The following is an 11,836-nucleotide window of genomic DNA, read 5'->3' as shown; positions in this document are numbered from 1 at the left end:
TTGTTGTTGTTGTTTGTTTTTTTGTGTGTGTGTGTGTGTGAGAGTGTGTGTGTGTGTATGTGTGTGTATGTGTGTGTGTGTGTGTGAATTGATTTATTTAATGTCCATCATCAGATGAGTGGATACGGAAAATGTGGTATATCTACACAATGGAATACTACTCAGCTATAAAAACGAATGAAATACTCCCATTTGCAACAACATGGATGGACCTTGAGAGAATAATATTGAGTGAAACGAGTCAGGCAGAGAAAAAGAAATACCACATGTTCTCACTTATTGGAGGGAGCTAAAAATAAATAAATAAATTCACACACACACACACACAAAACAAACAAACAAACAAACAAACAAAAAACAAAAAAACAAAAAACCGGTGGGGGGGAGAGGAAGTTATAACAACCACAATTTTTTTGAAGTTCTTACAACAAGCAAATGGAAAGGACACGCTTGGGTGGGAGGGGGGAGAAGGAGGAGGGAGGGAGGTTTCGGTGATGGGACATAATAATCAACTACATTGTATATTGACAAAATAAAAATTAAAAAAAATGTACAACATTATATTTCTGATTTTTTTTTTCGTTAAATTTTTATTTTGTCAATATACAATGTATATGATTATTATGGCCCATCACCGACACTCTCTCCCTCCTCCCTCTCTCCCCACCCCCCCAAGAATGTCCTTTCCGTTTGCTTGTTGTAACAACTTCATAAAAGTATATATATTTCTGATTTTTAATTATTAATTCTTATCTTAATTTGATTTCTTAATGGTAATAGTAAAACATGCTCTTAATATGTTGAATCAGTGCTATGTGAATATGGTTTGTATAACCGAGAATTCAGGGTCTGCTCATCCTTGAATGACTAGGAGTGATGGTCTCAGACCTACATGGATGAAGTTCGTAAACACGAACAGGGGGCAGTCCAGTGAAATATAGCAAATTCGGAGGAGGTCCATATTCAGTTGCCACCCTTTCCATTAGTTAGGATATCCCCATTTTCCTGTTTTTCTTCTTGCATATGTATAAACTACAATGAACTTCTTCATTAACTCCTACTCTTTCCCCAAACCCTCAAACAAAAGCAATGGCACGTATGACTTGGTGCATATTCTTAAAAGAAAACAGACAGTAACATTGGATTTTGATTATTTATGGAGCTAAGGAAAAGGGAAGTTTGTTGGAGGCTCCACAAGAGAAACTGTGCATTGAATCAAAGAACAGAAAGTGGTTTCCGAGCAATTACTCGCAGAAACATCCTCTTGGGAAGCCATCAGTCTCGGACGAACCAGCCTCTGGGATGAAAGAAACACAGAAAAATACTTTGCTCTAAGGCACACATATAGTGCTTCAGGTCAGATCAAGAATGTGTGGGGGTAATAAAAAAAAGTTATCCCTCATTGCCAACCCCTCTTCCTCTAAGTCCCAGGAGAGGAAAATTACAGTGACAGTCTGAATCTTAGCCTGATAGAAAACAGTCTACCTTGGCTTCCTTCTTCATTTGAGTAAAGTAATGCTCTTCCCTCACACTCACCCAAGGGCTGAGGTTGAAAGAGACATTCAGGCCTGAGACTTTCTTCCCAGTAGATGCCTCAGAGTCACAATGCAAAAAAAGACTTACAAGTCTTTCTACAACCCACCCCCTCAAGAAAATCAAAGCAGGAATATTACCTCTTTATTAAGATCCTCATTGAACTGAAATGAAAGGAGGAAAGGGAACGTATTCACCTATTAAAAACACCTTAGACAATTAGATGAGCCTTCCACCCCATTTTCCATTGCCCTGATTCTACCATAGGGAATTAGGACAGGGACTGGTTGAAGACTAACCCATCACTGAATGGATGGCCAGTTGAGCCTGAATACCTGGAGACCTCAGGCTCTGATGGCATTAAGATCCCAGCCTGGGGATTCCTCTCTCCCTAGAGGCCATCTTTCTCTCTGACAATCTGACTTGGGTGTCCTCCAGAACTCTCTGACATTGCTTTTCTGTCTCAGTTCCTTATCATGCAAGATGGGTGAGTTAGTGTGGGGAAAGGCAAGTCTCAGTCACCTGGCAGGCTTTCTTACCTTTCTTGCTCCTCATGTGAATAAAGATGCTCACTCCAAAGAAGACCAGCCCCAGTACAAAGCCCCCGACTCCAGTCAGCGTCTTGCTCCAGGAAGAATCAGACTGTGCCCCTAGGAAGAACAGACCCAGGGTCAGTCTCACCTCCACCAGCTGCACCCCTCCTCAGGTCCTGTCTGAGATCCTGGAGCCTGATGTAGAATATCGGCATGAGGACAATGATGGGGATATACCTGGGATAAGGAGGAAATTTAGAAAGATACACCTCCTCAATTCTGGATCTTAGGGCATGTCCTCAACAAAGGAAGAATGCTGCTTCTGGCAGATGCCACTCAAAATAAATCAGAAAAGGCTGAAAGGCTGAAGGAAGAGAACAGTTCCTATGTGTGAAGGCAATTAAGGAAGGTGTCTGGTTTCCTAGATTCTCTGACAAAGGAGTAGATCCTGAATCCGCAGGATATCCTAGGCCAGGGACAGGCAAGTCTCCATTTCCCACAGCTCAGAACTACAGTCAGGGGCTTGTAGAGAGGAAAGATAGGGGTAGACATGGCTCCAGTGTGCAGACACAGACACGGTGAATGGATCCCAGAGCCAGAGCATACCCTGCTCTTCAGAAGGTGGGTTCTAGAAGGGTCATCAGTGAACAACTCACTCCACTCTACGGTGACAGGACTGTCCAGGCTTGGGTGCTCCACTTGGCAGGTGTAGACGTCTCCCTGCTGGGGGGTCATTTCCAGCATCACCAGGATCTGGAAGGTCCAGTCTCCGTTACGGATCAGTTCAGTGGACATAACCCCAGACGTTTCCTCTTGTCCATTCCGGAACCATTGGATTTGAATGTTGCCTGGATAGAAATCTGTCACATGGCAGACAAGCAGGTTGTGGTGCTGCTGGGGACCCTTCTTGGAGGGAGAGATGTTCACCCTAGGCTGGACTAGGAGCAGGGAGGGAAAAAAGTGGAATAACACTTGAAATCATAACTTCTTTGACATGTTCATTACAGAATTGACTTCTAGATGTGTAAAATACAAATGATGTAATTAGGCTAGTGGATAAGGGTAATACTGAAAAGATAGAAATAGACTTTCAAATAGAATATGCATGACCCTGAATTAAATAATAAGTTTTGAAAGAATAGGAGAGAGACAAGGGCAGCACTTTGCAGCACATTTAGGAGAAATTTTTACTACAAGCAATTGACAGCCTTTGGACAAAGAATATTTAATCAGCCATGAAACTACCTATCTTTTCAATGCTCTGTCTTGATGCAAAGTATGCAAAATTCACTTAAATAACTTCTTGAAATTAAGATATACAGACAATAGCATTCTCTTGCTTTATTAAGCCAATAACTTTATTTCATAAAAATATAAAGAAAATTGAGCAAGGCTTACGTGCCTTATTCTGCAAATAACCCATATATTGCCTGGCCTCTCCTACAAAACCCCCAATCTTCATATTTATGGTATATCTCCAAACCCCAATATTCTGAGCCCCTACATGCTTGATTAGTAGAAACACCATCCTTTTCCAAATTTCTCCTCTGAAGTATGTTTTCTTGGGTCCCTTGAAGAATCTCACAGATAATCAGGTGTTGCCTGTACCTCTGCATCTCTCTATTTGTTGTCCCTCCTTTCCTTGATCCTCTGCTGCTTGTAGGTCAATTTCCATGCCTGCAGTTTCTTATTCTGGATCTCTGCCTCCAGTACCCTGCTCCTCTACAGAGGGCAGAAAGACCCAGTGCCCCTGGAGAAGAGCCCATTCAGAGGAATTTCCCCAATCACAGTCTAGGTCCTTAATAACTTAGTTCTTTCCTTTCTACTTCCTACTTCCCAGAGAACACAAATGCCCGGAGGAGGGGCTGGGTAAGGTAAAGGTACAGTCTTGAACTATACCCACACTCTTTACTGCCTATATTTTGCCTTGATGAATCTCAAGTGCCAGCCTTTTCCCCTCAAGGTGATTTTACTTCAGAGGCACCTTGTGTCTCACTCTACTTCAACCACCTTTCTGAACTCACAGTCCATCAGACCGTTTCACCCAAGGCCTGAATCCCAATTGTGGATTATGCTCAATTTCTTTTCCACAGGGCTCCTGGGCACCATAGAAATTAGGAAGTGTACTTGGTTGTCTGTTTTAAGGTCCCAGAACATTCCATGACAGGCACTTTGCTCAACATTCTTTGACGGGAGGCTGCTCAGCTTGGGCTGCATGACAGACCTGTAGGGGGCGCTGGAGCTAGGGCTAGTACCAAGTGGTCTCACCTCTGACCCGCCTCAAACATATTTGACAGAGGCAAAATTCATGTTTATTCTAGTTGCCTCATCTAATGCACACAGAACATTTGTTCAATTACTTTTAGATTTAGTTGGGCATCCACATTAGGATTGCCACAACTCCTTTCCTCCCCCCTTGGCCTCTCTCCCCTGCTTCTCTGTGTTCTTCCCTATTTTAATTCACTCACTCATTACTATTTCCCTAGACAATAATAACAGTTTCTTACCTGACCTCCTTAACTCCAGTCCATCTTCTCCCCTACCCATTTCACACTGTTCTGAAAACACAGCTCTGACCTTGTATTTTCATTAAAAAAAAAATTTCAGTACCTTGACAACACATCTGATGACATGGGAATCAGTAGGGAGCTAGATTTCTACACCTCACCACCCATGAAATCTGAATCTCTAGACAGTGATTTGGGAGAATCAGTGCTTTAAAGAAGATCTCCAGGAGAGTCTTGTGAACAGTTAGGTTGGGGACCTGCTGGCCTAAAAGATAAAGCTAAACTCCTTAGGTTGGCATCCAAGGCTCTCTGCAACCTGGCAGCTGGTTATAGTTAAAGAAAATGATGCCATGTAGCTGATTTGTGCCCCTACAAAGTTTTAGAAACTGTTTTTGCCAATTGTATTAATTTTCTTTGGACATTTCTCTCAACTAATGACCTCAGCAACTTTCCCAAATCCATGTCACTCTCCTAATTCCTACACAATTTGCCTACCATATCATACTTGTGTATGACCTTGGCTTCACTTTCCCAAGAAAAGAGGGATTAAAGGTGTGACCTCCCACAGCCTTTCCCTTCTCCCACCCTTCATCATTTCCTTTTTCTCTGTGACAAGTGTCCTTGTTTTTGTCTAAAGCTCACCCCTCCACCCTTGATGCTATTTCCTCAGGGCTCCCGAGGATGGTGCACCAGGCTCCCCCACTCTATCAGATGATGGGAAGAAGCCAATGCTCTCCTCTCCCATCCTTGAAATCTCCTCTTGACTGCACATGCACCTCACCTCTCTTCCCTGTACACCCAGGCTTCCTGAAGGAACAGCACAATCCAGCTCAAACTCTGCCCTGCACCAGCAATGGGGAGCCCGGGGCAGATAAAGCGCCATCTCAGCCCGAGGCGCTGATGCTCCTCACTGCTCCTCGCCCCTCGCTTCTCAGTCCACGTGGTCCAGCTCCCGCTTCCACCGCTGCAGCCACCTGCCCTCCCCAAGCTCTCCCTGGTTTCCAAACCCACATTTCTACTTCTAGTTAGTTATCTTCCTAAGTCACAGGTACCACCACTATGTGCGGTTCTGTGTAGGCCACCATCTGTTCCTCAGCTTCTGTGACACTTCTCTGCCTGGATTCTCCTAATACCCCTCTTTACTTTTTGGTTTCCTTTACAGGCTTTTCTCTCTTGGCCAGGATCAAACATGCCCATGGTTCTAGGATTCAGCCCTTTGCTCTCCTCCTAGTGGATCCCTCTCCCTAGATGATCTCATCTAGCCCAGACCCTCCTGCCCAGCTCCAGACCCTTCATTACACCTGCTCATGAGACAGTCCACTGGTGCCCCTCAGGCACCTCAGTCTCACTGTCTTCCCCACAATGTTTCTTCTCTGCATGGCCTACTGTGTCTGGAGGTACCACCTCCATCTCCACCTCCGTGCAAGTTATCCCGTTGCCTCCTACCCCCTCACCTCCACACCTGGACAGTTGCCAGGACTGATAAACTCCTGAGGACTTGCCTCTCCATCCATCTTGCCTCATTTTGTGCACAGCCCAGTTCAGGTTCTGGCCTGGCTTCCCCGGACAAGCTCCCCCATCAATCCCCAACCGCAGAGTGCCCTTCCCGCCCCTCGCGACGGTCCTTTAGGTGGGCCCGGCGCCCCTGCTCCCTGGTCTAGCCCCCGCGGCTGCCCCGCGAGCCCCGGCCGCAGCCCTCACCTCGGCGCTGCAGGGTGACGGTCTCGTCCAGCTCGTAGTTGTGTCTGCACAACGTGTCCACCGCGGCCCGCCTCTGCTCCAGGAAGTACTTCTGGATGTTCCAGTGCTTGACTGAGGGCCGCCCCAGCTCGGTCACCGCGCGGAACTCCCCCACGTCGCTGTCGAAGCGCGCGAACTCCTCCCGGTTATAGATGTACCTGTCCACGTAGCGCTGCGTCCCGTTAAAGGCGTAGCAGTCCTGCCGTCCCTGGAAGACGTAATTCTCTGCGGGGAGCGGGGGCGGCGCTGAGCCGGGGGAGCCACGACCCCACGAACCGCGGGACCCCGACACCCGCGGAGCACCCCGCAGGACCCCTCTGGGTCGAGCAGAGCTGCCGCGACGTCCCGCGTCCTCCCGCCTCCCTCCCGCGCCTTCGCTGCCAGCTCAGCGCTCCCGGGGACTCAAGCCCGGGACGCCCGCGGCCACCGCCCCGCCCCGCAGGGCCCCGTAGGACGGAGTAGCCGAGCTCCGTGTGCGCGGAGCTTCTCCTGCCCGGCCCCGCGTTCACGGACTGCCTCTGTCAGCTGTTCCCCAAATCTTCTGCAATCTTCCTCAGTTTTCTCACCCATGAATGAGAGGATTTACTGATATGAGACACACTGCTAAGGGGTGATTCAGTAATCTGGTCTTTTTTAAAAATTGAAATGTAATTGTTTATATCTGCGTTGAGTATCAAAACCTGTGTGCAATATGTGATGCTCAAATCAGGATAATTAGCATATTCAACCTTATACATTATAATCATTTTTTGTGACCCTTTAACAATTTCTCACTAAGGCCCCTCCTCCTGCCCCTTTCCAACTTCCGATGGCCTCAGCTTTGATTCAGTGGTCTTCAGAGAGGGATGGGCATACCGAGGAGAAAGTAATCAGTGCTGTTGGCAACTGGAGGAGGGAAGATAAGGGCTTCAGAGGGAGGAGATATTTCACGTGGGGTCAGTCACAGGGCGGAGCAGAAGCTCATTAGAGGGGAAAGTCCCTTAGGCAGAGAAGCTGCAGGGACAGGTGGAACTGGGCAAGTGGAGAGTGGGGCTGTTCTCTCTGTCTGAACTCGTTGCCTGACATTGCCATCCTGGTGACAATCCTGGCTGAGATGTTACCTCCTCCCAGAAGGCTTCCCTTATTTCTTTCTCTTTTCCACAACCACGTGCTCTCTCTCTCCTTTGTGCTGCTATCTTGAATACACCTCAATTTGCTTGTTCTTTTGTATCCTGGAAATGTAGAAATAACTTTTTCGCAATTTTTTTAAAGCTTGGTGTAAGAAAATCTTAGTAGCCTGAAAGCCTATGTATCTTTTCAGTTTTCAAACATGGCTGTAGAAAGACTTGATCTCAAAAGGTGTGGAATGTACATTGATCCATGAAAATCACAACAGCCAAAGATCGTCTTTCACCATGTCAGGGTGAGACTAAGAGGAACTGGGAAAGGTTAAAGCCGAAGATTTGGAGCCCAAAGCCCTAGATGAAGCTGCACTGCCTGCTCTAGCTCCAAATACTCGGGAGCTTTCCTGAGGATAGAAGAAAATAGGCCTGGAGTTTCCAGGAGCAAGAAGGGGGTGGTTGTAGGGGTGATCTGACTGCTACCTCTGTTACCACAGAGATGGCCAGAATAACTTCTGTTCATCTGGTGAATTCTGTCCTATCTCACCCCTTACCAGAATCTGCACAGCTGGTGGCAGAGGACAGTGGGGAGGGGCTGGGGCTGGCTTCAGGGGCACCATAAAAACCTTTAGTCTATAGTGTCAGTGCTAAGGTTAGATCCCATATCTTGGCTCAGCTATCCTGACTTGCATCTTCTTCTGGTGCCTTTCATCTCAGTCCCTTTATACCTGGGCTTATCACCCCCATCCCCCTTTAGTCCAGACTCTTTCTCCTTCTGCCAGCCACCTGCCCCTCCCTGTTCAACTGCCCCGCTCTGAATGTGTATCCTGTCATTTTCATCTATTAGTCCTTGTTTCTCTTCCCTATTTATCAACAAGGGAATGAATATTTTATGGTCTAGAAAATCATTTTGAAACTTGTTTTTTTTTTTTTTTGAAAGTTTAACTTTTTTGAAGGGAATTTTACCTGCAAAGCAGACATAAGACAATGAGTAGGGTTTTTTTGGTGTAATTTGAAACCTTCATTTTTTGTATATAAGAAACTTTATAGTTTGTGGAACCCTTGACAATTGAGTTACCCGGAGCTGTTTGAAAACCACTGATCTAAGTGAATTCATTTCTCATTCAGAACAAGATACACTTAAAAAAATTGCGGGATGATATAATAGAGGCAATATGATGTAAGAAAAACAACATATTACAGGTATGGATTCAAGTCCCTATTTTATCACTTATTTGCTATGTGATCTTGGGCAACCTTCTAAAGGAAACAACCCTCTAAGTCTCCATTTCTTGAAAGATAAAATAGTGACACCACCATTTACCTTGAAAAACTGCTGTGAGAACTAAATAAGTTGATATATATAAAATATGTAGTATTGTCTCACACTGCTCAATACATGTTAGTTCACTTTTCCTTTTCAATGTGTGATCTAGCTTTTTTTTTAGTATTGAAAAGTTGCCTTTATTTAACAGTCTTAACACTTGTAGCTAAATAGGTAGGATACCAGTATAAATTTCTAAGTATTTTTCTTTTTCTTGTTTTCTTTTGGCCTTCTCTATCTTCTTTTCTTTTCCTTTATTTTTAATTGAAACATAATTAATTATACATATTTGTGGGGTACTGGGTTGAATATCAATACCCGTGTGCAAAAGTGATGATCAAATTGAGATAATTAATGTATTCATCATTACAAAACATAATCATTCTTTGTGATCCTTTACCAATTTCTTGCTAACTTTCCCACCTCTAGCAACCACAGTTCTGTTCTTTCCTTTTGAAAGTTCGACATGTTATTGTGATTGTTGTATCTTTCTTTCTTTCTTTCCTTATTTATTTGTTTGTTTTTTAGCTCCCACTTGTGAGCAAAGCCACGTGGTATTAACTTTTTTTTTTTTTTTCCTTTTTTGTCTTTTTTACTGACCGGTAACGGGATTGCAGCCCTCGGTGTCGCGCCTGCACTGCGCTCAGCCAGTGAGCGGGAACCGGTCTCCACATGGGATCCGAACCCTTGGCGGGAGCGCTACCGCGCTCCCAAGCAGCGCACTCTCCAGTGCGCCACCGGCCGGCCCATTAACTTTCTGTGCCTGGCTTATTTCACTTAACATAATTTTCTCCAAGCTTATCCGTGTTGCTGTGAATGGCAGAATTTCTTTCTTTTTTATGGCTGAGTAGTATTCCGTTGTGTATATATACCACATTTTCCTCATCCAGTCATTGTCAATGGATGTTTAGGTTTGTTTCTTGGCTATTGTAAATAGAACTGCAATAAACACGGGCGAGAAGGTATTCCTTCAACACGATGATTTCCATTCCTCTGAGTATATACCCAGCAGTGAGATCACTGGGTCGTATGGCAGTTCTATTTGTAGTTGTTTGAGAAATCTCCATACTGTTTTCTGTAATAGATGCACTAATTTACAGTCCCGCCAACAGTGTAGGAGGGTTCTCCTTTATCCACAGCCTCACTAGCATTTGTTATTATGTCTTTTTGATAACAGCCAGTCAGACTGGATTGAGATAATACCTCAGCGTGGTTTCGATTTGCATTTCCCTGATGCTGAGTGGTGGTGAGAATTTTTTCATGTGTCTGTTGGCCATTTGTATATTTTCCTTTGAGAAATGTCTATTCAGATCCTTTGCCCATTTTTAAATTGGGTTACTTGCTTTTTCACTGTTAAATTGTTTGAGTTCCTTGTATATTCTGGATATTTATCTCTTGTCAGATGCATAGTTTGCAAATCTTTCTCATTCTGTAGGTTGTCTTCTCACTGTTGTTTGTGATTGCTGTACAGAAGCTTTTTAGTTTTATGAAATCCAATTTGTTTATTTTTTCTTTTGTTGCCTGTGCTTTTGAGGTCTTATTCAGAGTCTTTGCCCAGTCCTACATCCTGAAGGGTTTCCCCTATGCTTTCTACTAGTAGTTTTGTAGTTTCAGGTCTTATATTTAAGTCTTTAATCCATTTTGAGTTGATTTTGGTATATACAAGAGGTATGGATCTAGTTTCATTCTTCTACACATGGATGTCCGGTTTTCCCAGCACCATTTATTGAAGAGGCTGTCTTTTCCCTAATGTATGTTCTTGGGGACTTTGTCAAAGATCAGTTAGCTGTAAGTATGTGGATTGATTTCTGGGTTCTCTATTCTGTTCCATTGGTCTGAGTGTTTGTTATTATGCCAGTATCCTGTTTTGGTTACTATAGCTTTGTAATATAATTTGAAGTCAGGTAGTATAATGCCTCTGGCTTTATTTTTTATGCTCAGGATTGCTTTGGCTATGTAGGGTCTTTTTTTGTTCCATATGAATGTTAGGGTTGTTTTTTCTGTTTCTGTGAAGAATGTCCTTGGTATTTTGATGGAGATGGCATTGAACCTGTAGATCACTTTGGGCAGTATGGACATTGTCACAATGTTAATTCATCTAATCCAGGAGCATGGAAATCTTTCCATCTTTTTGTGTCCTCTTTAATTTCCTTCAGCAGTGATTTGTAGCACTCATTATAGAGATATTTTATCTCCTTGGTTAAATTTATTCCTAGGTATAATATTTATTTGATGGCTATTGTAAATGGGCTTACTTTCTTTATTTATTTTCTGCTAGTTCATTGCTTAGTACAAAAACTTTTGTGTGTTGATTTTGTATCCTGAAACATTACTGTAATCGTTTATCAGCTCTAAGAGTTTTTTTGGTAGAGTTTTTAGGTTTTTCTTTATACAGGAACATGTCATATGCAAACAAGGACAGTTTGACTTCATCTTTTCCAATTTGGATGTCCTTTATTTCATTCTCTTGCCTGATTGCTCTGGGTAATACTTTCAGTACTGTGTTAAATAGGAGTGGTGAGAGTGGGCATCCTTGTCTTGTTCCTGTTCTTAAAGGAACAGCTTTCAACTTTTCCCCATTCAGGATGATGTCGGCAGTGAGTTTTTCATATATGGCTTTTACTTGTTGCAATATTTTTCTTGTATATATAATTTGTTGAGAGTTTTTATTATGAAGGGATGTTGAATATTGTCAAATGCTTTTTCTGCATCTATTGAGATAATCAGATGGTTTTTGTCCTCGATTTTGTTGATGTGATGTATCACATATATTGCATATATTGAACCATCCTTGCATTCCTGGATGATGTATAATCATTTTTTTTTCGTTAAATTTTTATTTTGTCAATATACAATGTATATGATTATTATGGCCCATCACTGACACCTCCCTCCCTCCTCCCTCTCTCCCCTCCCCCCCAAGAATGTCCTTTCCGTTTGCTTGTTGGAAAAACTTCAAAAAAATTTAGTTTTTTTATCTTCTTCCCCCCCCCCCCCCCCCCCCCCTGCTCCTTTTTTTGTGTGTTTGGGGGTGTGTTTTTTTTTTTTTTTTTTTTTTTTTTTTTTTTTTTTTTTTTTTTTTTTTTTTTTTTTTTTTTT

At 43.4% G+C, this 11,836-nt stretch overlaps 1 protein-coding gene across 1 annotated transcript in view; it reads right to left on the bottom strand.

The window, feature by feature from the left end:
* Positions 1 to 1,167: 1,167 nt before the first annotated feature.
* The window catches only part of LOC103597933 (HLA class II histocompatibility antigen, DP beta 1 chain), a 20,680-nt gene continuing 10,011 nt past the window's right edge, over positions 1,168 to 11,836 (bottom strand). The window contains exons 2-5 of the mRNA XM_008581812.1: positions 6,275 to 6,538; positions 2,723 to 3,004; positions 2,073 to 2,183; positions 1,168 to 1,297 (exon numbers count right to left, since the gene is read on the bottom strand). Of these exons, the coding sequence (XP_008580034.1) occupies positions 1,245 to 1,297; positions 2,073 to 2,183; positions 2,723 to 3,004; positions 6,275 to 6,538 (710 nt within the window). The 3' untranslated portion in view covers positions 1,168 to 1,244. The remainder of the gene's footprint in view (positions 1,298 to 2,072; positions 2,184 to 2,722; positions 3,005 to 6,274; positions 6,539 to 11,836) is intronic.

The sequence above is a fragment of the Galeopterus variegatus genome, unplaced genomic scaffold, assembly GCF_000696425.1.
Source record: "Galeopterus variegatus unplaced genomic scaffold, G_variegatus-3.0.2 Scaffold2472, whole genome shotgun sequence".
NCBI lineage: Eukaryota > Metazoa > Chordata > Mammalia > Dermoptera > Cynocephalidae > Galeopterus > Galeopterus variegatus.
The sequence above is the reverse complement of the archived record's forward strand: the minus strand, read 5'-3'. Positions and strand labels throughout refer to the sequence as shown.